We start from the raw sequence: 26,729 nt of genomic DNA, 5'->3' as shown, positions 1-26,729 counted from the left end.
AAACATTACACAATGTTAGCACAAACAAATAAATTGCATATTGATGCCTTGGGGCCATCTAACTTACCCAAATCTACTCTTTACACTAGCCAAAGATGTAAGCCAATTTATTATTAGAAATACTGGAAAAACATTGCCTAGATTAGAGTCCTGTTTCTTGTGTGTACAGACTGACAGCAAAGCAAACTTGACACTTTGCCAAAGGAAGAACATGACCAAGAACAGTTCAAGTAACCACTTTTGTGGTCAAAGTGGTCAGAGCAGAACACTGTAGGACTGGCGTACCAACGCTATCACCAAACTGATCAGAGGAGCTCCTGTAAAAGAGCCAAGACCATCTAATTATAAATGAAATGACTTGAAAGAGATGCAAGAACTGCAGAGAACAAAGACAAGATTTTTGGCTGGAATTGCAAGGTGAGCTCAAAGAGGCTATGGAGGTAGTTTTACAACATGCAATAGAGAGTGACCACGAAAACAGCAGCCAGAACTCTATGGAATACAAATGGGAACATATGCAGTGAAAGAAGTTACACACTTGACAGAGAGGGGGACAAAAAAGCCAAAGTGGTTGTATCACCAAGTATTACTAGGCCAAGATTCCACATGTTATCTTAAAATTTTGGTATGGTTATTTTACAATGGGGTTAGAAAACACAGGGAAGTAGGGGGAGAGGGCACCTTCCTTTCTGGAAAATTGTTAAATTCCTCAGGACTCATTATTGAAATTGAGCTGCCAACAACATTGTACAGTTAAACTCCTGGGAGGCTGATTACAGACGATACTCTTACACCTGAGCTCTGCCTTAAAACATACATACACATAGGTTTTGGAATGGTATCTGACTAGTTATGAGCACTACATATGGAACCTATTAATTAATTAAGATTCCAAATACCTTAAAATCTATTAATTTCAGTTAGTCGATCAAAACCAAGCTGTCCTTTCCCTTCTTGACACAAGCGGTGCAAAGGAAATCTTAGTTCACACTTGTGTATTCATATGAAGTTACATTGACAGATTAAATTGTTCTGCCCAACAGTGAAATATTTTCCTGTATTTACTAGAAAAAAAAAAAAAAAAAAAACAAACAACAAAACACATTTGAGACAAGTGCTCAGTTATCACTAGACCCTTCCAATACATATGTTGGAAGAAGTTGCCTGCAAACACACATTTTACTCATTCATGCAGTTATAAGAATAAAACACTCAAACAGGAACTTACCAAGGGTATTTTACAGGGACATTTTTGTTAAAAGAGTGTGTTAAAAGGAATAGGAAGTAAATCAGATGCTGTAAACTTGATGCCTGAATTGAAACAAAAACTTAATTATGAATTTAAAGTGACAGTAATTGTGCAAATAGCATTAAAAACTTGGCTGAGAATGGGATGCAAACAAAATCATTTTAGTGATAGAGTTTTTAAAGATGCTGTATTTCATTAAAATAATCCATAAGAATGTTCAGATCTTTTTCTTCTATTTACCCCCATAATACTAAGCAAGTTCAAGATTTGCATTCAACTTTCCCATACAGAAACAGAGCATCTTTAAAGAGATAAATCAGCATTAGCTTACTTTTCCGAAAATTCACGTTCAAAATGATGCATGCTCTATTGAAGACAGCAGAGAAAGAGAGAGGACACAAATTAATCATCCGGTTCTCGTGTCAAAGTGAGAAAAACAGATACTGTTAGCTGAAAAGTTAGTACAAAAATCAGTACATTCGTATTCACTGATAAATACGAGGATAGCAGATTGACTATTTCATATTACATATACAATACTTTGTCTGATTCTGAATAAAAACCCCACGATTTTCCATGCTATAAGCATTATTATACTTGATGAACAAATACGACACACATGCTTTCAGTTGCACATGCCATAATTCAAGATTTGCAGGATTAAAGCACATTTAGAGAGCTTTAGCAGGAAATCTGCAGGAAGATTAGCCACAGAAGACAAAATCCATTTCATTCAAGGAACACTTGCTGTCATATTAACACCTGTATTTACACTTACGCTGCATGGGTCAGAGAGGCTCAAGAAGAGCATTTACTAAAGCATTCAAATTGTCTTACAGAGAGGTGAAGGGCAGAAAATATGCACCATGTGGGTGTCTATGAAACATATGTCACACTGAAGGATTCAGAACAACTGGCACAGAAAAGGACAGCTAAAGTTAAGTATAACTCTCTATTCCTGCAGAGAAGCAAAAATGGCACCCTCCAAATTTTTCTCTATTGTAAGAGAGGTTGCTGGTATTTTATGGGTTTATTGGATTTAGAGGAGATGCAGTGAAGTTTTAAATAACCCATACCACAATGTTCTGTATCCCTTCTGATCCTAGCCACAGCTCACAGCCACAAAGATAAATAACAGATTTTCAAGGAAGCAAAGAATGGTGCAAGTGGAGAGAAAAGAATTAAACATTCAAGGGAAAATGTCAGAAACACAGGAAGTTACATTAGAATCACTTTCCACAACCTAAACAATGTACTTCAAAGATGTTATTTAGCCAAGTATCTGCAACAAAACCAGCCCAAAATATTCTAGTCAATGAGAAAAGACCATGAGAGCCTACAGTTCTTGTAGACACCTTTCCCCGCAAAGCAGGTCATGCATTCAATCCTACAGCTGCAGCTGTCATTACTAAGACAGCTGAAGCCAGCAATCATTTTATTTCTTATTGTGTTTTGCACTGACTATACCAAGCACTCTGCTGCAAGCTAAGACTCACAAGGCCTTTGCTCAGAGACAAAGCACCTCTCAATGTGTGAGAAATCCCCTGAACGAGGTTACTTCCCCAGGACATGTCAGCCTAGAGCCTGTTTCCCTTTGGTCAGTGTCTCTGGCTCTGCACAAACCCACACACTACATGGATTTGGTTGGTTACAGGCCAGGACAAGGGAAAGACTTCCTGTTGGGTACACTTTTCCATGTCAGCCTTCCCTTTGCCATCGCATTGTATCATCAAGATGCTTTGAGATGCCATGATTCTAACACAACCACAACCAAACCAGAAAGACAGACAAAGCCTCATTCTGAAAGTCATCTCACCACACTGATACCCACAAGCAATTTTGGTTTAGAGGTATCCTTAGTAAATACAAGGAAACTGGAAGAGAGAGATACAAGCTACAGATGCATCACTTGTCACAAAGAAAGTCCTACCATGGGGCCAGTGAGTATTTCATTGAGTCAGTAATAGCATACTTGCTTAGAATGATAAAACTATAACACTGGTGGTGAAAAAAAACGAGGCACACTAGCTTTCTCTTAGAACTAATATCTGAAGTTTCTTCTATGAATTCTATTCACAAAAGCATTCCTGAAATGGTGACACTTGCCCTTACGCCCGATCAAAAGGATCGGAGCCATCAGCACACTAAAGCACTTTCCAATCTGAATGTGGGTAGGGCCACGTGCACTGTGTCAAACAGGGCTGAGCACCACAAGTCACCACGAGCACAATAGTAGCAGGATGACTGACACACTGTGACAATGTGGTCTGGACAAGAGAGACAAGTTTTGAACCCAAACTTGAGCCATTTTTAGCCACTTGAGCCACATCTACACATAAACCTACATCACATGCTCAAAACTTGAAAAAGCTTTCAAGCAAGTTCCAACAGGTTCAAGTTAAAAAGTAGTTTTATTGCAGAAAAAAAAACGCTTTTCTAAACATCTGTCCATTTGGAGGCATAAGGTTTTCTTCTGCATTTTCAGCTACTTCCCTATTAAGACATATAGAACTTGAAATAAACCCTCCAGATTAGAGTCAGTACATCCAGAGAACAGCACTGTTATTGTGGAACACAACAACAGTAATTATCTTGTTTAGACTAACTGGGATAAGTTAGTTCATAAAATATACACTTCAACATACCCTCAACTTGAAGGAGAAACGACTAATTTGAATTTCAGCACGACTGATTTGAATTACATCACACAGATTGCAGCGTCTTTTGAAAGACCATCCACAGCAAATAAATTTGATCACATTGCCTCAGTTAATGAGTTGTGCTGTGTAGAAAGTTCCTGGGACTAGAAATCGTATAGCATGAGTCATCATAACAAATTACAATGCTATGGACTGTTTCCCTTCTAGAAATGTATTCCATTAACACCTTTTGCTGTTAATGTTTGCCAGCACTCCACTTCTAGCCTTTCAGTCTCAAGCACATTCACTATCACTCAATATTCAGATTTGTAATCAAACTTCCATGAGCATTTCTGTTGCCCACTCAAGCAGATTCTTCACCACTTCCCACCACCCGTCCTAAACATTAGCAACACTGTTTGCACAGCTATGCAAATTAGAAAACAGAACTGTGCAAAAATAATAAAGATATTATTTTTAACCCAAATCAATCTCTGATTTGTTTCTACTAGTTCTACTGGTGTTATTAATGGGTTGTAGCAGAACTGGGGAGATTTACGCAGCCTAAGCCACTGAATTTGTCATACCCAAAATTCCTGAAACTACATCATAGCAGTGGAGGTGTAAAGAAACAATACACAGAAACAAGGGATCAACAAACAGCATTTCAGAGTCAACAGACCATTAACATCAGGACAAATGCATACTGCAACATAAGGCCCAGAAAATGTCTGGAAAGTAGCAGCGTCGGTAGGACTGGAGTAACAGAGACTTTGAAGCAAGCACTTATATTCTATGGGTAAATCATGTATATCTCAAGAAAGATTATTAAACTAAAAAGTACAGTATTAAAAAGTTCTCTATGGCCCTCGGAAGAGAATACATGCCCATGCTCAGGCTGACACAAGATAAATGTCATCTGTGTGTTCCATCCTTGAAATCTACCATCCCTTAACCATCCTGGGGAATAACACCCACAGTGAGGGGCCAGGGGGAATAAAAAACCAAAAACAAACACAAACAAAAAAAAAAAAAAGAAAAAAAAGAAAAAGACACACTGTAATGACTCTTGAACTTACCTGCTGTAGAGGGTGGAGTAGGGGATGATGGAGATGTTAATGGGGAACTCGCCCCAGAGCCTGCTAAATAAAACAACAGTCTAGTAACTAAAGCTGTGACATTAAATTTCAAGACAGTCAGACAAGACAGATTGTTGGAAACAGGCCAGCTTTATTTACTGAAGATCCAACCCTGCTTCCACTGAAATCTTGGGAAAGATTCCCATTCATAGGAACAGTGTTACTCAGACCCAATCTGAACAGAGAGGCTTTACAGTACACAGTATCAGAGGAGGTCCAAACACATAAGTAGCCCACTCAACAGTATTCCTCAATGGGAAACACTTCTTTTCTGTTGCTTATGCTGTTGGATTTCAGCGTCCAAATTCTGTTCTCCTTAAGAGTTGTACCACTGCGTGGATGGCACCCCATTTCTCCTTCTAAGAGATGATTTTCAGTCAGTTGCTGTACTCCACAAGTTACTCTGATATCTGACTATTCCACAATAGGCTGCTTTTGAATACATTTTAGCCAAGCAAGTCAATTCTGTTAAACTGCTCAGTAGCAACCGACCACTCCTTTTAACTAAATGAAGATCTGTCAAAAGCTCCTTTATTTTAGAATTTGTCACTGAAGCAGCAATTAAACAGATAATTTTGTCATTCATCTTAACACCTTACTATGGAATACAGATCACCACAGTTTCTCCCTGAAGGCTGCATTATTAAATGGCCCAAATAATGGATGCTATTATTTCACTCAAATACCAAATAGAATGAAGAGACTGATTTTTTTTTTTTTTTTTTTTTTGAGGAAAGTGGTGCTGCAAATCTACCACTGACAATAATTTTAAGCCCTTGATCTATCTATTATTAAATACTCAAACCAGTGGTGTCAGGCTTTGGTAGCCCAATATTAATGTGTAAACTATTGGTGGCCCTGGATCTTTTAAGCCAGAAAATGACAGCAACAACAAAAACATTGACATAGCTGTGTAGAAGCAAGCTCTTCTCTCTGTAGTTACCTGAGTTATTTGAGTTGCTGTATTTTGCTGAGTGTTCTTCCCCACTTTCATAGGCAGAGCGTTTTGACTTCTTTAACATGGAGCAGAAGAAAAGGAAGATGGGAATGAATAATTATTTTCTATAAGGACTGAACTGACACACAGATTTGTAACAGCCATCCACTGTATCACACAAGGTTTGTCGATGCCCAACATCCCTCCCCCCACACCCAACACGTGCTGCTGTGATGACAACAGCAGCAAGCCTGCTCTGTGCTCAAGTATCTCCAGGCAAGCAACTAGGGCAACTCAGTGCCCTCTGACCACAAGGGAAAGACAGAAAACTGACCCACCAAAAAGGAACAGAGATACAGAAGCAGTCTAAAAATGGTTCCAATACCCTCACTAGCAGCAGGAAGCAGCACAGGTTGTCATCTGTGTATGAGGTGTTGACTAAGACTGTTTTCATACAACAGCCTCAAACAAGTTAAACCAATACATAAGGCAGCTACCACTGTAACTTAAACTTCTTAGGAAATCTACTGCTTAGCTACAGAAGCGAAAACAGTCAGGAAGTAGTACTGAAAAACACGGGACAATTGAGCAGTATACCTGTGGTTGTGCATGTTAAACATTCAAAAAATAGACAAGTCTTTTTCTGTGTGAGAAACCTATTTAAAGATTGCTTACTTTTCGTGCCAAGATCTTCCTTTTCTTTTTTTCTTCTTCAGAGCCATGATGAGATTGAGCTCTTGTCAGCCTTCTGTGCTGGTGAATCTTCAAAATTAAGGGAAAAACAGAAGACAACCATGTTAAGATTTTAAATGTTCTCAAACAAGGCGTATGTTTGGGGTACAAGAAAACACACTGTAGTCACTTTTCATGTTTAGTTTTCTCTGTGCATTTTTAGTTTTTATCGTTGCTGGTAGAGGATGAAGCCTCATACTGCAATTAAAATAACCATTTCACTTAGGAGCCACTGCCCATGAAGCTGCATCACTTAAAACAGTGAAATGCCATACAACAACTGTTCTACAACTCCTCATACTGCATTTTTGGGAAAGCAAATCTGTTGATGAAAGCCTTTATTACCCAAAGTCACTTTTGACTAAAAACACACTTTCCCCATGTAAAAGTGATAAGAGGAAGTGAAATGTCTGTAGGAAATATAGTAAAGAAATGCAGACATTACCAATTTCTGTTCTTCTGTTAATCGCTTTTCTGTGCATTCTTTGGAGGTTTTCAATGCCTCTTTTAGCTTTGTAGGAATCTAACACAGAATGGAAAAAAAAAATCATAGCACAAAGTGTGATAAAGGAACACACACCTGCACCACTCAAAACTCACCATTCAACTGATCAAAAGCCCCACGTTCTGACACTATTCCCTTAGTGAAGGAGAAAAGACAACTGTAGATGCATGCTTTCCACTCCAAACCTAGCTGCAGATCTAACAGCAGGGACAAAGAAACACCAGATAATGGGAGGGATACTCTAAAAGCAGGGACAGCTAACTATTTTGATACTCCAGTCACATCCCCAAACTGCCATGAGGCTGACAACACAGGACACAGCACATGCCCTCCAGAAGTGCTCTGGGGCAGCTCCCCAATGGGAGCAGATGTGGCTCCCCAGAAGTCCCAGCACTGCAGCTCTGGAGCTGGCAACAATGTGCTGATGGTCTCACCCAGCAAAATGAGTTTCCACAGGTCTTAGCAATCCATTCCCTCTCACTCTAAGGGACCCACATTACTTAGCAGCCTCTGCTCAGATAGAGCACCATCATTAGCCATGCAAATGAGTTCCAGGACAGGAACGCACTTGAACACTCATGGGTCACACTGTGCCCCCCTTCTAGGTGGTGAGATAATGTTCTTGGGTACAATTCAGCAAAGGAAACCAAATACCGATGGCAATCGCCATAAAGCCAAATAAAGCCAGCTCTCCACTACCCTATCTGCTGATTCATGGGTAGCTACCCACAACCTGCCACTTCCAATAACATCAGCAAATTGATGTTCAACTCTACCTTAAACTGTGGTTTCTCGGAGTTTGTTAGCAGGACATCACTGAATAATCTGTGAGTGGATGAAAAAAATAATTAAAAAAAAAAAAAGGAATATTATTCCCAAGAGATAGGCAGAACCACAGCAAGAGTACTATGACTAGTGTTAGTTTAACTCCCTTTTCTCCTTTTCCTTCTTTGTCCTCCTCCCTAGGCCACTGTTTGTTTGTTTTTTTTCCAAAGATTTTTATGTACTGCTATTTATTTTCCAAGCCCTGCTACAAAGTGAGCAGCATCCAGCCCTCAGAATGCAGTCACTACTGACTGCAGAGTAAGCAAGACCGTGTGAACTACTTTGAAAGCTGACAGAACAGGTACAATTATCAAAGGCAGAGAAGGGCTCCCCTCCCAAAAAATGCCGTTTCCTTAAAAGTGCATGGATTCTTTAATGACAAAAGATTACCCAGGACTTTATTTTAAATTTCACCTAGATAAGATCATTGCTTTTTTTAAGAAAACTCTCTTAGCACGACTATTGTTTTAGCATTAACAAGAACCATGTGAAAGATCAATGAATTTAATATCTGAAAATATCTGCATTCTTCTCTGTACTCTGACAAAGGCAACTAATGCAAATATTCTAACAGTTTTGCTCTCCCCTCTAGTATAGGCAGAAACAGCACAAATGATCAATTCTTCTCCATCCAAAACAAAGACACTAGAGGGCAATGGTAGTCTGAAAATAAACTGGTTAGTCCATTTCAAGATACTTTGCTCTTGAGAACATACTAGAAAACTGTTCCAGGAAGATCTCAAGTCTGGTTCCAAGATAAATATTTCAGAGATCTTTTGTTGCTCTTCACTATGGTAAATTATCACAGGCCTATACTAGAGAAAACAAATTCAAGTATAGAAACAAGTTTATAAGAATAGTATTCCATGAAAAATTCAGAAATAAAGCAGATTTTTAAAGACTTTTGGAAAGGGAAAAAAAAAAAAAAAAAAATCAAACCAACAAAATACCCCCCGAAAGTTAACCCTTGTTTACAGGGCATTTTTCTGACCCTTTCTGATTACATACCCTTGCAAAATTAAACTCTTATTTTATATGATTATAATAAATAATAAAACTTAATAAACATTTAAATTACATTAATTGCTTTAAATTACATTGCACATCCACATAGAACACTTTTGTGAAGAGTATCAGTATGAAGGGAATATAGTATAATAACCTACATATCAGATAGACCTGGGCATGGATTTTTTTGTTCAACATCTTTTAAGACCTGTATATTCCTGTATCCACGGAGTTTTACAGTATCTCTCCCCTGCTTACATTCTTCTCTCTATCCCCCACCTCCTTTAAGAGTAGAACAGGGGAGGAGTAGAAGGAATTGAAGGCTCAGACAAGCCTGCAGTAACTCTCCCCAGCCAGGAAATATGAATCTTGGAGTGTGCTCTAAATGTACTGCAATCTATATACTGCGAGATCAGACCCAGATTTAGGAATGGGCAATCTGTCATTTATAAGGTTGTGACTCTGGCACCTCGTATTAAGAAAAAAATAAAAGAACCCACCACCAGGAATTGTGTTTCTATGCTCAGCAGGACTGGTGACATGTTACAGCACAGTGACACCAGACAATTTCTCTGGTAATATTGTCTCCTAGTGGCAGGCAGGGCAGCACTGCAGACAGGTATGATCTCCAGCTCAGTCATGCACTGACATTGCTCCCTTTCTGCATCCTAGTCTTGCCCCACACCTGCCCTTACCACTTCACTGCATCACCAGGAGAACAGCCTGTAAGGAAATTTATTCTGTCTACACTTCAGAGAATCCCTAAGCCAGCCCTACAGGAAACCAGCCAGAACTTCCACACAACGTTTCATACCCAGACCCAGTCTAAATGTTAATGCTGAGCAAAGCAAGAGATCTATTTTGCTAGTCATAAGTAAACTTATAGCAAAATCTACTGAAGTAGGTCTGAAGGGGACATGCAAAAAAGACTCCTTATTCTAAATGCTTTAAGACAATCTGTACATGACCTTAATCATGCATTCACTACTTTAATAGCTGGATCATTTTAAACCATAGCACCACGCTAAATAAAATGCATTCATAACAGCTCCAGCACACCGAGAGACAAAGAAATGTTAAATGAGTATCTATCATATTCACAAGCGATAGGTTCTATAAAGGCTATCAATTTTAAAACTTCATTTGGAATACACTATACATCCCTCAGAATAAGGAACAAATCTTTCTAAAAAGGAACAAGAGCAAAAAGGTTCTTCCTCCTAATATAATTAAAGACATTGCTATGAATATAAAACAAGACTTACGGCATCTGTAAGAGCCGTGAAACTGTTGGCATGCCATTCTTCATAGCTTCACTGGTCAGAATGGATTCCAACACAGACACTACCAAAGAAAGAATAAGAATGAATACATTTTTGCACGGCAGGATAGCAAATGATTTAGAATGAACATCTGGCAGTGCTGTGTGATATCCCCCTAAGTATTGCATCAACTGAGCAGTGATGAAGCTCCGTGGCATGTGGTTTTTATTATAATGTTACTATTACACATACAAACTCTTCAAGAATGTTAGACATGAGGCAAGGGAATCCAGGCAACTAATTACTTACTACACACAGATTTATCACTCAGTTAATAATAATATTTAAAAAAAAAAAAAGTTATATGCTACGTATATTTCAGGAAGAACACATTTTCTATTTTTACAAGTTACTAACTAGTTCTTTCTAGTCACAGGCTGCAAAGACCTTAGGCTGCTATTGCACAGCACTTCAGCTTAGGTAAGAGTACCCAGGAAGCTGAGACTGACTTTTTTTGGTCGTATACTAACCAACAAACACTGATGGTGCAGGAGGGAAGCTGTCTACTGGAATCGTATCTGGGGGTCTTCCATATGTCATTTCATACAGTAAGTGTCCAAAGCAGTGTACATCAACACCTTCTAAAGTCTGTGGAGCAACAAAAAAATAAAAACACATCTTGCTAGAACTAATCAGTTTTTCACAACTGGTTTGAAAACATGTAGTATCCCATTAAAGACTGGACTTGCCTTCGAAGATAGAAAAGAGAAACAGAGTAACAGATAGAAAAAGAAAGTTCCTAACCACAATCATTTCCCTGCATAACTTAGCTCAGATGAAATCTTCACGCTTCAAGCTAAAGATGATCTGCTTTCTTTGTGTGATGATACAAATAGGATAGCAGTATAGTCACGTACTATAAAAACACGTAAAGTAGTAAACTTTTTTCATACACAGCAGTTTAGAGAGCCATACATTGATACAAATCACAACCAAGAACAGTTTCCTAGCTAAGTCGAACAGCAAAGAATGAGATTCATAGTATGCCCAGCTGACACTTTACAGGGAGGCAGATAAAAAGACAGCAAACATGCATACCAAACAAACCTAGGAATCTCTTTCACTCCTCCTTAGGTTTGTGCAAGCTGTATATACATGCTAAGCTCCCAGACAGCATATTTCTGAGATTTTTGAACCATGTTTAAACAGAAATGGCTCCTCTTACAGGAAGAGGCCTAGAGCTTTGATGGCACTAACAGAGTAGAACTAACCATGAACTTCTGAATGTTTCTTTGACAACACAGTAGAACTTGTTTAGCAAGGTCAGCAAGCAGCTGTCTCGTGATGCTATATGGAATTTATTACAATGGGTACTTAAAGGCAGGACAAGATTCTGGCTAAAAGACTGCATTGCTGCAACAGGGCAAGGTTTTTTTCGTATTTTTGTAGGAAGATAATATTGTGCTTTGCAAATCTGCAGTTAAAAGACACCCTTCAAATAAATAAAAACCAGCTTTTAATAGCTAGACATCTGCAAGCATCTAATCAATTTTCATAGTATTCATCAATGACAAGGCTGATTACTAGTCCCAGCTAAGACCAAGTAATAAGCTGTGTTCGTTGTACAGACGTACATGTGAAAAAGCGTGGTAGGCAGTATGCACATTCCTACGAAATACAAGACCAGGGTGGAAAGAGATCTTAAAAACAACTGCAGTTTACCTCTATTTGTGCCAGCACTGCTGTCACGAAAACACTCACCTGCATAAGCCTTCTACCTGCTTACCTTTGGCCTCAGCCTCACTCTACTGTGCTGCAACAAATCTTCTGTGCAGCCAGACAGTGATTTGGAGGAAGCAGAAAAGGCATTGGACGGAGAAAAGCTCAGATTAAAGGAAGGGGGTTGAGAGAGGTTTTTTTTCATTCTAGTCAGTCCTCCACAAACATAAAGGAATGCGTAAGAGTCAGCTGAATTAATTGTCTGAGTCTTACATTAATTTTCCGAAACTGTGAAAAGTACGATCGATAAAATGATGGAAGTCCCAACAAGGAATTTTCTAGATCCAGTAACTTGCAGGTGTCCCCATCCAGCATTACATTGGCAGAGTGAAGATGGCCGTAAGGAAATCCTTTCTCATGCAAGAATTTTAATACCTGAAAAAAATCCAATATAGAAGCACTGTCACAAGATGCTCTGATGATCTCAAGATCTTAAATCCTCCAGTACTAAAGCAGATACATAATAAATGAGGCCTCTATCTGGGATGCTTGCTCAACTTGATCTTCTATCTACATCACCCTTGGCTGACTATTCATTTCCATTTCACTGACATAATTTCTCACAAAACAAATATTTGATGCTGATCCTCAAAGCAGGCTTATAGACACCTCCCAAAGAGATCTGGAAACTAAAATTCACAATTCTACTGAATATTATAATTTAAATAAAAATTAAAAAAAAAAAAACAAAACACCTTAATGAAAATGGATTTATGGCACATGTTCTGTAGGCTATGAATTACTTCTTTCCCTTTTTCATGAGGAAAAAACCTACATTATCACCTCTCTCCCACTTAAGCTCCACACATACCAACTGCCTTTTTTTTTTTGTCAGAAATGGACTTACACATACATATCTAAATTCAACTCCCAGCAGCTAATCTCAATTTACATTTAGCTTTGAAGTCTGCTGCTGAAATAAAGCGTGTGTGCTCAAAAGCTTGACTACTTTTTCCAGTTAAACCAGTTGGCATCAAACAAAAAGATCATGAAGGCTGGTAAATAAAGCAAAAAAAAAAAAAAAAAGGATACCTCTAATATTTGCCTTCCATATGTTTTTATTTGCTGAAGTTCAAGACCTTGAATTTTTTTAGGATTGCAATACTTCTTCAGGAATGGGTCTTTTGGCTTTGCCTTTAAAAGAAACATACATATCAAGTATCATGCCCCCAAAAAGCTAGTAATTGTCTTAGTTTGCTTAGCAATAGATGGTAAACAGTTTTATAAAAGACATACTATGATCACTCCAGCAAACATTCTACCATTTGAGTTGGGGGGCTGGGGGGACAGGAAAGACATTACCTTATAAATAAGGTCCTTTAGTGTCCCTTTTTCACTGAATGGTCTAATAAACAGCGCTGAAGATTCATTGGCAGTGGCAAAAGTGATTTTGTAAATATAGGGATGCTACCAAAAGAAGAAACTGTAGGTAAGTTTTACATGACAGATTCTGTAACTCAGTTTTGCTCGATTCACAAGTAAGAAAAGATCTGCCTGAATTGTATATTTAAAGTAATAAATTGGATTCTGTCGGTGATATTTGCTCAAGTTATTCAGTCCTAACCAGGAATAAATGCAAAGAAAACTTCACAATGACACTGTTCAATTCCCACATAAATTAAAAAATAATAATACTAATAATCCACTATCTATTTTTAAAAAAACAGACTGGCAGTTTAGACAAATGAAGAATCTAGTCCCATTCGCACTTATACATGAGCAGCTTTACTGCAGATTTAAGTCATGCTAAGCCAATAAATTAATTCACAGTTTTATACTACTATGGCACATAAGGAAACTTGACATTAATAGCTGTCATAACAGTTTTATGTCTTCAGAAATTATTATAACAACTTCATGCAACTTTGTGAAACCAAATGAGACAGCACAGCTGGAAATAAATTACACATGCAACACATATGCTAATTGAAATTGCTAGTTAGGAAAAGACCCCTTGTACATGTCTTATTTTAATACATCAGTTTTAGTCTCGTTTGGGGGTTGAGAAGCCTTGTTTTCAGCCTCCTTTGTTGTGTGCATCTGCTGGGTTCAAGTACTGCACAGAAGTTTACCAGTTTAAACACCACCCTCTTCAGCCAGTCTCTCACATGTTTAACATCCTTAAAGCAAAACTCCTTTTGGAGTCAAATGCCAGTTTTTCAGAGAGAGATGCCTATTGGATTTATAATGTGGCATTGCATGGGAGCTTAAATAGTACAGCCTCCATTCTACTTAAGATACTCCTGTCTTAAATTCAAAGACCTGAAAAAATAACAGCACTCGTTCCACTGCCTTATCCACTGTTGCCTGAGCCAATCCCCAGCACACGGGTTAGCAATTACACCTAGACAGCACTATCCAAACAGCCTAAAAGTGTTGAAGAGCTGAAATAAAAGCTTGTGATCTCACAGTACTTCACAAGAAGAAAAAAAATACAATTAACCACAACTCTGAATCTCCTGTAATAATTCTGCAGCATTATTGTTTGTGCTGAGAACACGTTACCTCATATTGTGTGGGAAATGTAATTAAAAGGTTCACACATCTTTACATGAAAGCAGCTCTAAAATTGCAAACTATGTCTACTAGGCTACATGAGTTTTTGCAAGATCAGTCCTTGACAAGCACTTTTGTGCTGGCATAATTTAAAAGTCTTCAAGTAATACTCACGGAACAGGAAGAAAGGAGTTTCACAGCATACTGCAAGTCTTTGTCAGACAAGTACTTATCAGGGCCAAGGTCAGCCTGGAAATAAATAGGAAAAGCATGGCATCATAATAGATGTTGCATTCCATAAAGAAAACGTGATCTATATTCTGCTCTTAACAAATTAAGACAGCTCCTTGAAGGTATATTTGAAGAGCAAGCAAGGAAATTACACATGCAGAATGAAACTTGAAGAGGCTGAATAAGGCCATGCTTTTACAATACAAAGTGTCTGACCATAAATAAGTATTATTCCCTCCTTCCTCCCCCATATCTGGCATGCATTACTACCACTGAATGAACTCTACCAACCCCAAACTGGGGGACTGTGTGCACTGTGAACTGATAAGGCTTAAACCCCCACCTTCTTCCTCTCCAGGAAAAAAAACTTCCCTCCTACAGCAGGCTTTAGTGATATCCGCTCTCCAGTGAAGTCTCACAAACAGCTATGCTCATATAATAGGGCAGCACATTTCAGCACAGAGGATAAGCAAGTCTTTAGTAAAAACAAACTGGTGTCAATACATGTCTACCTTGAACGAGCAATTCATGCCTCTCACCTGTTAGTTTGTGAGTACAGCTAAAAAACCAAGTAAGAAAACCCACCACTTTAAAAAATATCACCTTCTTATTTTCAGAGAGCAAATTTATACTACGGTCAACAGCTACAACATTACAACTAAAGAAACCTGAGGTGCAGGAATGGGAACCAACGACCAGGCACACAAACTTGCAAACTGGATTTGCCACCAGAGGAAAGAAACATAAGAAGGTCCCACACCACACATCCACCTAAGGGCTTTCAAGGCTCATTCAAAGCCTGAGATCTTAAGTCTCTCTCTCTGTCACTCATGCATGGTAACCAATATAAATGAAATAAGCCAGGTTCATTAAGAAAGACTTGAGTATGAGATGAAAGCATATATACCCAGCTTAACATTAGCCGCTCCTTTGGTTGATTCTTTATCTTCATTAAGAAATATTTCTTACGTATTCGCCAACCTACAAAAAGAAGAGTCAGCAGCGGCTTTAATTAAACACTACTAAAATCATACATCTTACAGGCAGGACAAGGTCTGTAAGCAAAGATAATATTGCAAATATTAGGACAACTCCTATAGTTGGAAAAAAAAAAAATCAGACTTTTCACACATACGTGCTCTTCTTACCTATATCTTTTAATGGTTCTACCACCTCCCACTTTGGTTCTGATCGGAAGAACATTGAAACATGCTGTAAGGCAATCTCTGGAAAGAAAAAGGAGAAGAAGAAGAAAGGGTGGGGGGGGAAGGATAAAAATGTTTTTAAGAGACCATATATATATATATAATGTAATTATCCACATATTAGGTAAGGTTTAATGCCAGAAGGAAGCTTGCAGGATTTCAAACTGAAAGTCAGCAAAATCACTTTAAAAGGAAATCAGATAAAAACACAGTTAAAGGGCATTTGCATTTTTAACCTGATAACTCAAATCCAGAGAGAAAACAGAGATAGCACTGCCTTTGGAAAACTTAGCTTACCAGTACACATTCTATCTGTACTAGATCTACATTTCCAAGTCTAAATCCAATGCTCACAGCTAAAATTTCCCACACAAGGTGTACAATGCTTCAGATCATTAAAAGTTTCTGCTATACCTGTAAAAATGCTAACTTTTACATGTCTTTAATGTGCATCTACATTGCTATTACTACATGCACACTATGTAAATCAGTTCTGTTTCACTACATGTTATTCTGCTCTTTTTTGCACAGGCAAAGGTATTTTGCTATTTACTCATACATTTTGGGGCAGAGGAGGGGGCAGACACCCTTCTGGTTACTGAATTCTCCCACAGCTGGGAACACAACTGGTTTATTCATGAAGCGATTTGAGGGGAAATCTCAGTGAGAAGTGGTGACAGCAGGGGGAGAAAGGGAATCATGCCAAGAAGTTTTCTCTAACGTGGCTTATCTTGGCATAAAAACACAGAAAAAAAATAAGGATGTGCTGATCTTTCTGCACTGTATCTTCTCTCTCTAAAAACATGCTAGGAAAAAGAGAGAGAACACTGCAATAAATATCAGCTCACTGCTCCTGTATTTAAGAAATGACAAATTGATAGCGTCTCCAAAGACCATAGGCAATGACTTGATTGCTACTAACTTCCCAGCAACTTGCTGAAAAAACAATCTTGATGAAAGCACTCAGAATTAACACAGAAGTCACAGTGTCTTCTAAAGGATTTAAATTGCTTGCTCAGCATCAGCCAGACAAACTGCATCCTTAAAGAGTTACTAATAATTTACAACTCCTCCACAGCTTATCATAAACATCCGGGAAATGTTCTTTGCACTTTGAAGCTGAAGACACAAGAATGTTACATAAAGGGAGAGCAAAAAGACAAGTGAAAAGGAAGCAGTAAGTTCCTGCTTCAGTAGGGTCTGCTTTCATGAAAACAAGCTTTGCATTTTGCAAAGAGTCAGTTTGCCCACAAACTAAATCTGTGGAGTAGGTTTCATCACTAAGAGGAAGGGTTTTTTTGGTCTATAACACAAATATTTAACAATTTCCATGACTGAAGCTGAAGTCAGACAAATTCAAAGAAGAAACAATTATTAAGAGAACTGATCACTGGTATATCATTTTAAGGGATGCACTAATTTTATAGTATTTGGAGGAAGAGGGTGCATGACTTACTCAAAAAGTCCTCAACCTAGCTCAAATAATGAGCTTGAGAAAGTCCTCAACCTAGCTCAAATAATGAGCTTGAGAAAGTCCTCAACCTAGCTCAAATAATGAGCTATGAGAAGTCTCACAAACCGAAGTGACAGGGGGAGCTAGACGAGATGACCACAATTGTTCCTGTTGATTTGGAAAACCTCAGAACTGTGACAAATACAAGACACAGTGTTCAGAAGACCAGCTGTTTTAACAGAACAGAGAGCTGACAAACTTAACACCACCTTGTACTCCGACAGACAAAAAATTTCCAAACACCAACCCTTCCCATTTATCACAAACTATGAAAAAGTAGATGTCACTCTCACCAACCCTCTTCCCCAAAGTTCTGCATGTATAGATCTTGACCCTCATAACTCCTCTATAAAATAATTCAAATATTTAGATTTGACAATTGAAGCATGATTCATGCACAAAGCTGGAGAAACATTATCATAAATAATCACATGCACAGTATGCTAGTTTTGAAGATTGTTCCCCCCCATCTAGCCACCATGTTTCAATGTAAATCTTTGCCAGCATTAACAGAAGATATACACACATGCTAAAGTGAAACTGTAATGCAGTTTTGCAATTCCTCACTTACCAGTGTAGTTTACAGAATAGCTGTTTGGGTCCAAGAATTTTTTTACCAGTTCACAGTTAGACAGTATGTGATGGGTCGTAATTACATCAAGATAGGCCTGGAGCCCCTTCTGTCTTTCAGCTATGAATTCACGCTCCATATTTCCAATCAATTTTTTTGGAGGAAGAGGTAGACTTAGAGTTGAGATCTTAAAAAGAGAGGAGAAATTACTAACCTTGCTCCCAAAATGCCTCAGGGATATAACTGGCAACCTAGAAAGCAAAATACTCTCAGCAGCAACCTAACCTACTGGATAACTCTTTTTGTACTGTGTATACACAAGCTTTTATATTGTTTCTAAGTGCCGTTATGAGGGTGAACTAGTCAGACAACAGCTTGAATCCCATTGTGAAGAGATTAGCAAGTGAAATGACACTGGAAATGCAAGGAGATAAACTTTTGCTAGTCACTACACAAAACTTTGAGATACTAAATGGCTACAATTTTCATCCAAATCCTCTCTATGACATACCTCCGCCACAGCACAAAACCAATTCACGCTTTACCATTTTCTTCAGATATGATTTATGCTTTCTTATTTCATGAAGTGCAGATTAATAACTTTCCTTTGCCTCTACTGCCTTTACATGTAATTTAAAGCCCTTACTGTCAGTATTTCAAATCTGTAATTTCAAACATGGTGCAACTTTTCCATTTTCTCTTCTGAATTCCTTCCTGTACAGTTTTGAAACAGCTATACATCTTTTAACCCAGAAATAGCTGCAAACTACCAGTGAATGTACAGTAGTTGTTTTATGTTGACATAAGTGATCCAAAACTTCAGAAAAAAAATCAGAGAAATACTTCAAACTAGGACAATGAAAAAACGTACAGAAATTCAAGGCCTTATGTAAGTCAGATCAAAGAGATCATCGTTAGTGTTTATATTCTATTACATCATGTGAATTGCCAGAATAAATTTTTCATGTTGTTAACACATCGTTGTCCTGCAGATGAAAGCACCTGCCTTGGGTATGCTGATTCTCCATGGGAGTTATCTTCAAGAAATGTTTATTGCAGGATCAATTACACCAGATGCAATAACCTCATTTCTGAAGCAAACAGTTCACGAGGGAGAAGACAGGGACTTTTGGTGCTTGAACAACTTTCATTTTAACTAGTGGAAAAAGTAAAAGATTAGTTCAATAAACTGGGGCAGAAGTAGCAATCCCTTTCCTTTTTTACCTGCTTCTTTTGAACGCAGTTGTTGTCCCCCCACTAACCTTAGCACTTCTACTTCTCCAGTTTCTGATTGCAAATCATGGGCTGAAAAAGAACTATAACTACATCTGAATTACAGATGATGTTAATAAAAATCATCCTATCCACTGAGCATTTTTTAATGTTGTTTTACACCCAAGGGGAAAACAAAAAATTACCCAGAAATAAACCCAAAAGCAACAATACACCACCTACAGTCAGTAATTCACCAATTAGTTTGAACACCAGAGGCATACAGAATTTTCATCTGGTAGATCAATTTTACTTCAACTCAAAAACAAGTTTCTGAACAAAAACTAAATCAATTTCTGGTATTACTCACTTGAAAAGCATGTCAAATCATAATCACCTTTACTTTCTTGACCTGACAGCTAGGTACCGTCAGAAAGAAAATAGGACTCTAGTTCAGATGTTTTCAAACTGCTATTATTTGTTTAAAACTTATTTCAATAAACTACACATCTGCTGTTTTTCCAGCAGAAAGTAACATTCATCCCCAGGTTTTTGTAGCAATTTGCCAAAACACACAGCACAGTGAGGACACTGTCTATCACAGAAGACCACCTCGCTGAGGTCCTGACCTAGCAAAGACCTTGCTTTCAAAGGCGAGCAGTACTTCTCAGTGGCCCCTGCTCAGCACTGGAGCCAGGATGGGCTTTGCACAGAAGAACCTGGGAATTAACATTCTTATCTTCAAACTACAGCCTGCTCGGCAATGTCTGTTCAAAAGCTGCAATAAAATGCTTCACAAAAGCCAGATATCTTGCTGTGAATACTGTACCAGTAGTTCACTTGACAAAACAGAAGAGCAGCCAATGATCTCCACATATCTCTGTCAAATAAGCAAAAAGGAAGAAATACAGGATGGTCTGGAAGGAGATTTTCAATCCAGTACACAGCTGAGCATTCAGGGAATTTGGCTTGAAACTTCCTGATGTAGATCAGGGTCACAGGTATACACCTCTCATTATTTTCCAAGGTGTTTGGTAGGACTGCATCCCCTAGCCTGGACAGTTTTGAAATTCTCAATCCTTACTATTATTATATAGGTAGCACCAGATTAACAGCAGAAAAATTACATTCCAACTCAATTGCAGCTATGCGTTCTATCACAACCACCCAAACCTAAAGAGAGGGCAAGTATGCCACAAGAACTGGGAGAACTTGGGGCTTTACACCCAAAAGAAGCTCCAGCAGTTTTTCCAGCAACATTTTAGTTTTGAACAAAGGAGACTGGGATTTGGTATTTTCTTATTGCTTTATACTGTTTGAGGGAGCAGGGGGGTGGTGTTAATTTTGTTTTGCTTGGAGTTTTGTTTGTTTATTTAATTTCAGTATACACAAAACCAGAGTTTAAAGAGTCTAAAAACAAGTCATGGAACCTGAATATTGTGATGAAATATTGTTGCTTAAAGTTATGGGTAGAAAGAACTGAGGAGTGTTGCATGTCTTAATGGATCAGAAAACTTCAGCTCCAACATCACAAAGAACAATTTATAAAAAACTCCAAAACAGTGCAAGAGAAGAGCAATTTTAACATGCTGCTTGTTCAGCTACTGTCTGCTGTCTCTCAAGCCCTGGCATATAGAACTGGGCTGGAGGAGCAGTGGCCTTTGTCAAAAGCAGAGTTGTGCATCTTTGCTAAAGGCATAAAACTCTCTTTCTGCTCTTCTGCTGGGCACATAATAAAGAATTACACCTCTTAGGGTGGCTCTCTGCACTAGCCAGAAAAGGCTATTTCTGAAAATGAAAACCCCTTAACCCTGGGTTTATCGTTAATGAGCAGGTATTACTTCATTCAGCCAGAGAAACAAGCAGAGATACATCTTTGCCTTTCCAGACTGTGGAAAGCAGAAACAGGAGTTTGAACATCAAGGGGTGAGCAGTAGTTTTCATTGAAGGAGAACAAGTGCTAAAGAACACGGCCTGTTAATTTAGCCACCGTCTGTATATCCTCCTATCTGAGTCAAAGGTATGTCTTGATGATTCTGTTTGATCTTTTCAAGCCATCCAAGCCACTGATGTTCTTGTCCCAGATCTTGGTATCTTATATCTGCAAAATCTCTCATTTCAAATTCCTCCTTGTCCCACTCTTCAAGTTGCTGTCCAATAATTTCCTGAATCCTGCGCTTTTATCATTCACCTCCATCTCAGATACAAAGGCCTTTTCTTTCTGTACTACATCATACATAACCTACTTACTTTCACTTCCTAGACCTTCCACCTAGGCCTAGCCTTTTAGTAACCGTCATTTCTGAATTTTAAGTCTTAAAGGTCCACTGCCTTTTCTACTAAAGCTGCCTCATTTGAAAGTTAAATGAGAATGTAACAAAGCTTTTTCATTCCTTAACACATTCTATTCCCCACAGTTAAGAGGAGCTTGTTATAGATAGCTGAAAAAGTGAACTATTTTTTCTTTTTAAACTTTCTCAAAATTCTATCTCCATGATCTCTATCAAAACTTGACTATGGTTAAGACCACAATGACCACTATGTACTGTGACAACTAGCACCATCTCATTTCTTTGCGTTCCCATGGGTGCTTATCTAATCTTAAATCTTGGATTTCTCTGGAGCAGGAGACATCTTTGTATTGCACTTATTCAGCACATGCCACAAGAGGTTTCTAGGTCATGATAAAAGTTCCTGTGGGCTACTGCACATTCAATAAAATAATTCCACAAGGCAACCATGTTGCATCTGTTGAATTATGACTAATTTGCCCTCCCATCCACCTTCTAGCATAAATCAGCTATAGCAGACTATCAGAGTGCACAATTCAACATTCTTACATGTTTTTGCTCACTGAGGTTCATCAAGCAGGTAGCTGATTTGATTGGGGGGGCGGGCAGAGGAAGTGGAAGCAGTATTAAGCTCTTGAATTCACACAGCATTTAATGAGGAAAAAAAATTCAAAATCACAAATATCGATCCTCAAATGTCACAAGCATTCACTTTTTATCTTGTTTGCCTAGTACTATGGAAATCTCAAGAAACAAGTTACTCCTGTAGATGCCAGTCACTGCTGCTTCTCCCCTTTTTCCCAAACACACTCATATACCCTGTTTTTTCCCACACAAACTAAAAAGAAATAATTGTCCTAAAAAGCAAAAGAAAACACACAGTAAGTCCAGTGTTTAACTAAGAAACACTTTCCAGTCATACAGAAAACCATCACATGATAAGCAGCATCTGGTAGTGCTTTTAGATGAATATAAATAATGAAACACATAGCACTTCAATGCTGAATTTATAAGGTTGGTATGTGCCTTGGCTTTCTTCAAATCAAAGAAGAAACAAATAATAACACATAAAACCGGAACAAGTCACAGTACTGAAGGGAAAGATTCAGTATATGCCAATTTCCTCCATTTCTATATAATTTGGTCCTGTTGACGCTAAAAATAAAATTTTACAAAAGAAAACATAAGAGTAAAAAAAGTATACATTCAAGTTACATTTGATGTCACAGTTTCTCTTTACAGCTATGTGAATTTGTATTTTTTCTTCACTTTAATATATAAAAATATCACAAGCCATTTAAAATATATCCTTCTAAATGACATTTTATATTTATATATCAAAGGTGAAAGTTACCTGCAAGCTATTATTAAGCAAGTCAAAGTCACTGTATCGCCTCACAATCTGCAAAATATAAAGACAAAGTTCAGGACACATATTACTTTTCCCATTAGCACCCTTCAAAATCCCAACAGAGAAAAGTAATTCACATTTATAATCTTCTTCCTTTAACCATTTTTGAACAAATGCATAACTGCTGAATTTACATCAAGTTGCCAGAGAGCAAAGTAGATTTTTTAATCACATTTCCAGGAGAACGAGAATGCATTTCTAAACATTATCTTAAAACAGCTAAAAAAAAAATATTTGCAAGCAAAGTTGTCTGCAAACATAGCATTTTTGCCATATTAGATGCAACAACTTTTCATAGTCATCTTCATTATTACTTCTAGGTTTCATTGGTCATATACCAGCAAGGCTGTGATTTTAGCACTGAGGCAAACCGGCATTCAGATTTAAAAATGATGGTCGTACCAACACACAGCAGTAACACGACAGGCATTTTTCCTGGAATATTCACAATAGCAGCAGACAACACGCCTTCTGTAGCTGGCAGCAATACTGTTTTTTTCTTAGTTTTTGACCAAAAGTATTCAAGCACTTCATGTTCTTAATTCCAAACCAAGTCAAATTTTAAAAGCCAGGAAGAGAGAATTTTCAAACTCTTCCTAAAAAGGCATCCTGGTTAGATGAACCACAGTTTAAGAAATTACCTGCCAACTGTTTTCTGCTGAAACTCCTCTCTGAACACGGATTATGTATTCCTAATAAAAGGAAAAAGTTATTAGAAATGACAGCTAAAGAGCTGAAGAAAATCATTAGGTACTTCTCTAAATACGACCACTGTCACATTAGGAAACATTCAGAAACAGAAAATACAGAGCCAGATTTTAAGTGCCTAGTTGAAGGTCAGGGCTAGGTTTGCTCAGGCTCATCACTAGCAGCTGTCTCTCTCTGCTCTAGAGAGTATTAGACAGAGAGGCCCAAGAGCATGCAGACCTGTGATGCACTTGAACAGTTTTGTTTAGTGAAGGAAAAAGATAGTAAGAGCATACTCACCACACATCTCTGCCAGCCACAGCTGAAGAAACCTCTCCTCACCTCACCTCCAATATCTAACAAGTAGCCCCCAGGAATTACTGCCACCATCATAACAGAATAAATACCCACAGCTGCCCAACCTCTAATTATTTTTGTACAAGAAAGGTTACCGCAAAAGCTTTGGAGTATGCTTGAATAACTAGACTGTATCAGTTTCTCATGATGATTCTTCATTTATAATGCACGCTGAATGTTAATTATTTATATATTAACTATGCAGATATAGCTAAATCTCAGTGAACCACTTTTAAATTTTAAGAATTAATAATTCTCCCACAACAATTACATTAATAAAGCACAATTCTCTTCTGTCTCTTCATTTCAAGTTCCACTGTACTTTTTGTAGACTAAAACCAGGGTCAATAAAGCAATATCGTTATTTGAGATTTATCTAATTATCTCAAGAATATATGCCAAGTATTTTGTACACCTCAGACATACTTCAAGGAAGCATGATCTTGCTTACCCCTATTCTGTTTAAGTTCAAAAACTGCTCTAAAAACACTTCTGACATTTCAAAGATCACAAACAGGCAAATCCTCTTCCTAGAAAGCATATAAACTCCATTTTAGATGTTGTTTAATTAACAAGGAAATAAAATTAATGTGGGCTAAGTGTAGTAACAGATACGTCCTTTACCATTTGCATACGCAAAACCCTATAAAGGCAGCTCTTTTTAAAGTCTTATTACACAGATAACCCCATGGCCACATCATTTACATTGAAAATCACGAAAATGGGAAGCCAAAAAGTAAGGTGCTGTCTGAGAAAATGCAACTCCCAACACTGAAGAGAGCTGGAGAGTTCCCAGACTCAGAAGCGGGGGAAGAAGCCACAGAGATACCTATCCTTTTACACTTTCCTTCCAATGTCATCAGTCTGACGTTGTCAGAGGCCTATGTCCCCAGCACCTTTTAAGCACATTCACCTTCTCTGCTATGCGTGGCCAGGGGCGGAGGGACCCACCACCGGGGCTCAAAGTACCTCTAAATCCCTCAGGCTTCCCCACCGAACACGCTCAGTCGCACTGCACACCTCCAGCTACAAAATTCAAAGAGAGAACTAGACATTCTAAAACAAATACAAATTCAAGCCATGGCTCACAGTATTTCTAAGCTGGAATATGCAATAAGCTCTTTGCATTTGTGCCAGGCAACGCGTGAGTACCCACCCAGTTATTGCCTGCAGTGCAGCAAGCATCACATGATAAATCATTTGTTATTCAGCTCAGATGACTTCATTCACCCTGGTACAAACTTTCAAATGTATTTGATGTAAAGTGCAGAACAATTTTTCGATTTCAAACGCCACATAATTTTGCTGAACTGCTTGCATCAATAGGAATCTTACACAAACAAAAAAGGGCAGATCAGAGCATTATGCACAATTTTTTCAGATATTAAAATTAATGCTGAGTTCCAAATTATCATGAATAGACAACAATGAAGTAACTACAAATAAACAAAGGCATTTCCAGCATCTTGACTATTCTGTAACAATAATTCTCTTTGGTATGTACCTGCATGCCAACTAGCTAAGTCAATTGAGTGTTTGATCCATGAAGTATTATAAATTCAGCTTCACAGTTAAAAATCCACTACAAGCATTTATTAACAATTTCTTTTAGGTACTGTGAAGCATCTTCTGCTTTTGAAAGTAGCCTTCAGAACCACACAGGACTAATTCTCCTCTTTCAAATTAAATGAAATTAAAAGCTCGTACACTGAAAAACATAAATATATCACTGGATGCAAACAGAGACACATCAGAGAATCTCTCCGCAGAATTAAATTCTCGTTTGACATTAACCATCATGAAAAGTAAGTGGTGTAAATCAAGAATTGTAACTACTTCAGACAAGAGGCAAAGGCAACACCTATCAGATGGCATCACCTTGTGTGTTCACTCTTAACTAATCCAGAATTCATTTATTTATTGAAGTTTCTTTCCAAATTACAGTGTTGCTCAGACAAAAATGCTATTCCATTTCCTGAAATTCACTTAAAATAGCATTTATTATCAACAGCTGTCAAATATCTGTAGAAATTTTGACCCATTTAGCCTTGAGAACAAATTGAAAACTAATAAGCATGAAAACCAAGGTGATTTAAAACATTCATGTCCTAGCAGCTTAGTTGGAAACAAACCAAAACACATAACTATTAAACTGGAATTAAAGTGTCTATTTTCAGAAAGTCAGTCTGACATGCTCTCACCATATTCTCTTCCCTTACCCACTCAAAATTATAATAGTTATTTTTCTGCAAAACAAGAAGCCCAAATCCTCATAAATACTAACAAAAATCCACAGAGCTGATTGCAATTCAACCAGCATAATTATGTTTGGAAACTGTGTGACAGAAACCGATTAAAGGGACACCTGGATGCCCAGATTCACCACTAACGTGACTTTTCCTGTTTTGTGATCATTGTGGTGTTTTGGGAAGTAGGAAGAGGCTACTTTACACACAGCCAAAAAATCGCAGCAACTGCTTATTCAGCAAGTCTCAAAAGGCATGTTGGCTGTTTCTACGAAAAAACACATCAGTGATGATTCACCCCATTCAACCATTCATCTTTTCTAGGATTTTGAAAGAAGCAGTTACTGCTCAATCCGTTGTAGCACTTACTCTTTATCCAGCAATTAACCTTTTCTGTCATACTCCTAGAAAATGCTCTCGGGCAGGCAGAACAC

At 38.0% G+C, this 26,729-nt stretch overlaps 1 protein-coding gene across 9 annotated transcripts in view; it reads right to left on the bottom strand.

Moving 5' to 3' along the window:
• The window catches only part of PXK (PX domain containing serine/threonine kinase like), a 37,235-nt gene that overhangs the window by 2,891 nt on the left and 7,615 nt on the right, over window positions 1-26,729 (bottom strand). Inside the window, exons 2-19 of one of the 9 annotated variants that reach the window (XR_006165955.1) lie at window positions 23,647-23,697; window positions 22,949-22,996; window positions 18,092-18,278; window positions 15,951-16,028; window positions 15,710-15,783; window positions 14,746-14,820; window positions 13,378-13,482; window positions 13,108-13,209; window positions 12,289-12,450; window positions 10,827-10,944; window positions 10,300-10,378; window positions 7,978-8,026; window positions 7,142-7,219; window positions 6,640-6,726; window positions 5,971-6,040; window positions 4,968-5,030; window positions 1,229-1,311; window positions 900-1,064 (exon numbers count right to left, since the gene is read on the bottom strand). Coding sequence is in view for 7 of the 9 variants with exons in the window: in XM_042799561.1 (XP_042655495.1) it covers window positions 1,256-1,311; window positions 4,968-5,030; window positions 5,971-6,040; window positions 6,640-6,726; window positions 7,142-7,219; window positions 7,978-8,026; window positions 10,300-10,378; window positions 10,827-10,944; window positions 12,289-12,450; window positions 13,108-13,209; window positions 13,378-13,482; window positions 14,746-14,820; window positions 15,710-15,783; window positions 15,951-16,028; window positions 18,092-18,278; window positions 22,949-22,996; window positions 23,647-23,697 (1,482 nt within the window). In the remaining 2 variants the exon portion in view is untranslated. Of the gene's footprint in view, window positions 1-899; window positions 1,065-1,228; window positions 1,312-1,580; window positions 1,616-4,967; window positions 5,031-5,970; window positions 6,041-6,639; window positions 6,727-7,141; window positions 7,220-7,977; window positions 8,027-10,299; window positions 10,379-10,826; window positions 10,945-12,288; window positions 12,451-13,107; window positions 13,210-13,377; window positions 13,483-14,745; window positions 14,821-15,709; window positions 15,784-15,950; window positions 16,029-18,091; window positions 18,279-22,948; window positions 22,997-23,646; window positions 23,698-26,729 lie in introns of those variants that run through there. The other 8 variants (XR_006165956.1, XM_042799563.1, XM_042799565.1 and 5 more) reach the window with 8 other exon arrangements.

The sequence above is a fragment of the Tyto alba genome, unplaced genomic scaffold (assembly GCF_018691265.1).
Source record: "Tyto alba isolate M040663 unplaced genomic scaffold, T.alba_DEE_v4.0 Super-Scaffold_3, whole genome shotgun sequence".
NCBI lineage: Eukaryota > Metazoa > Chordata > Aves > Strigiformes > Tytonidae > Tyto > Tyto alba.
Note: the sequence above shows the minus strand (reverse complement) of the source record. Positions and strands in the feature narration are given on the sequence as shown.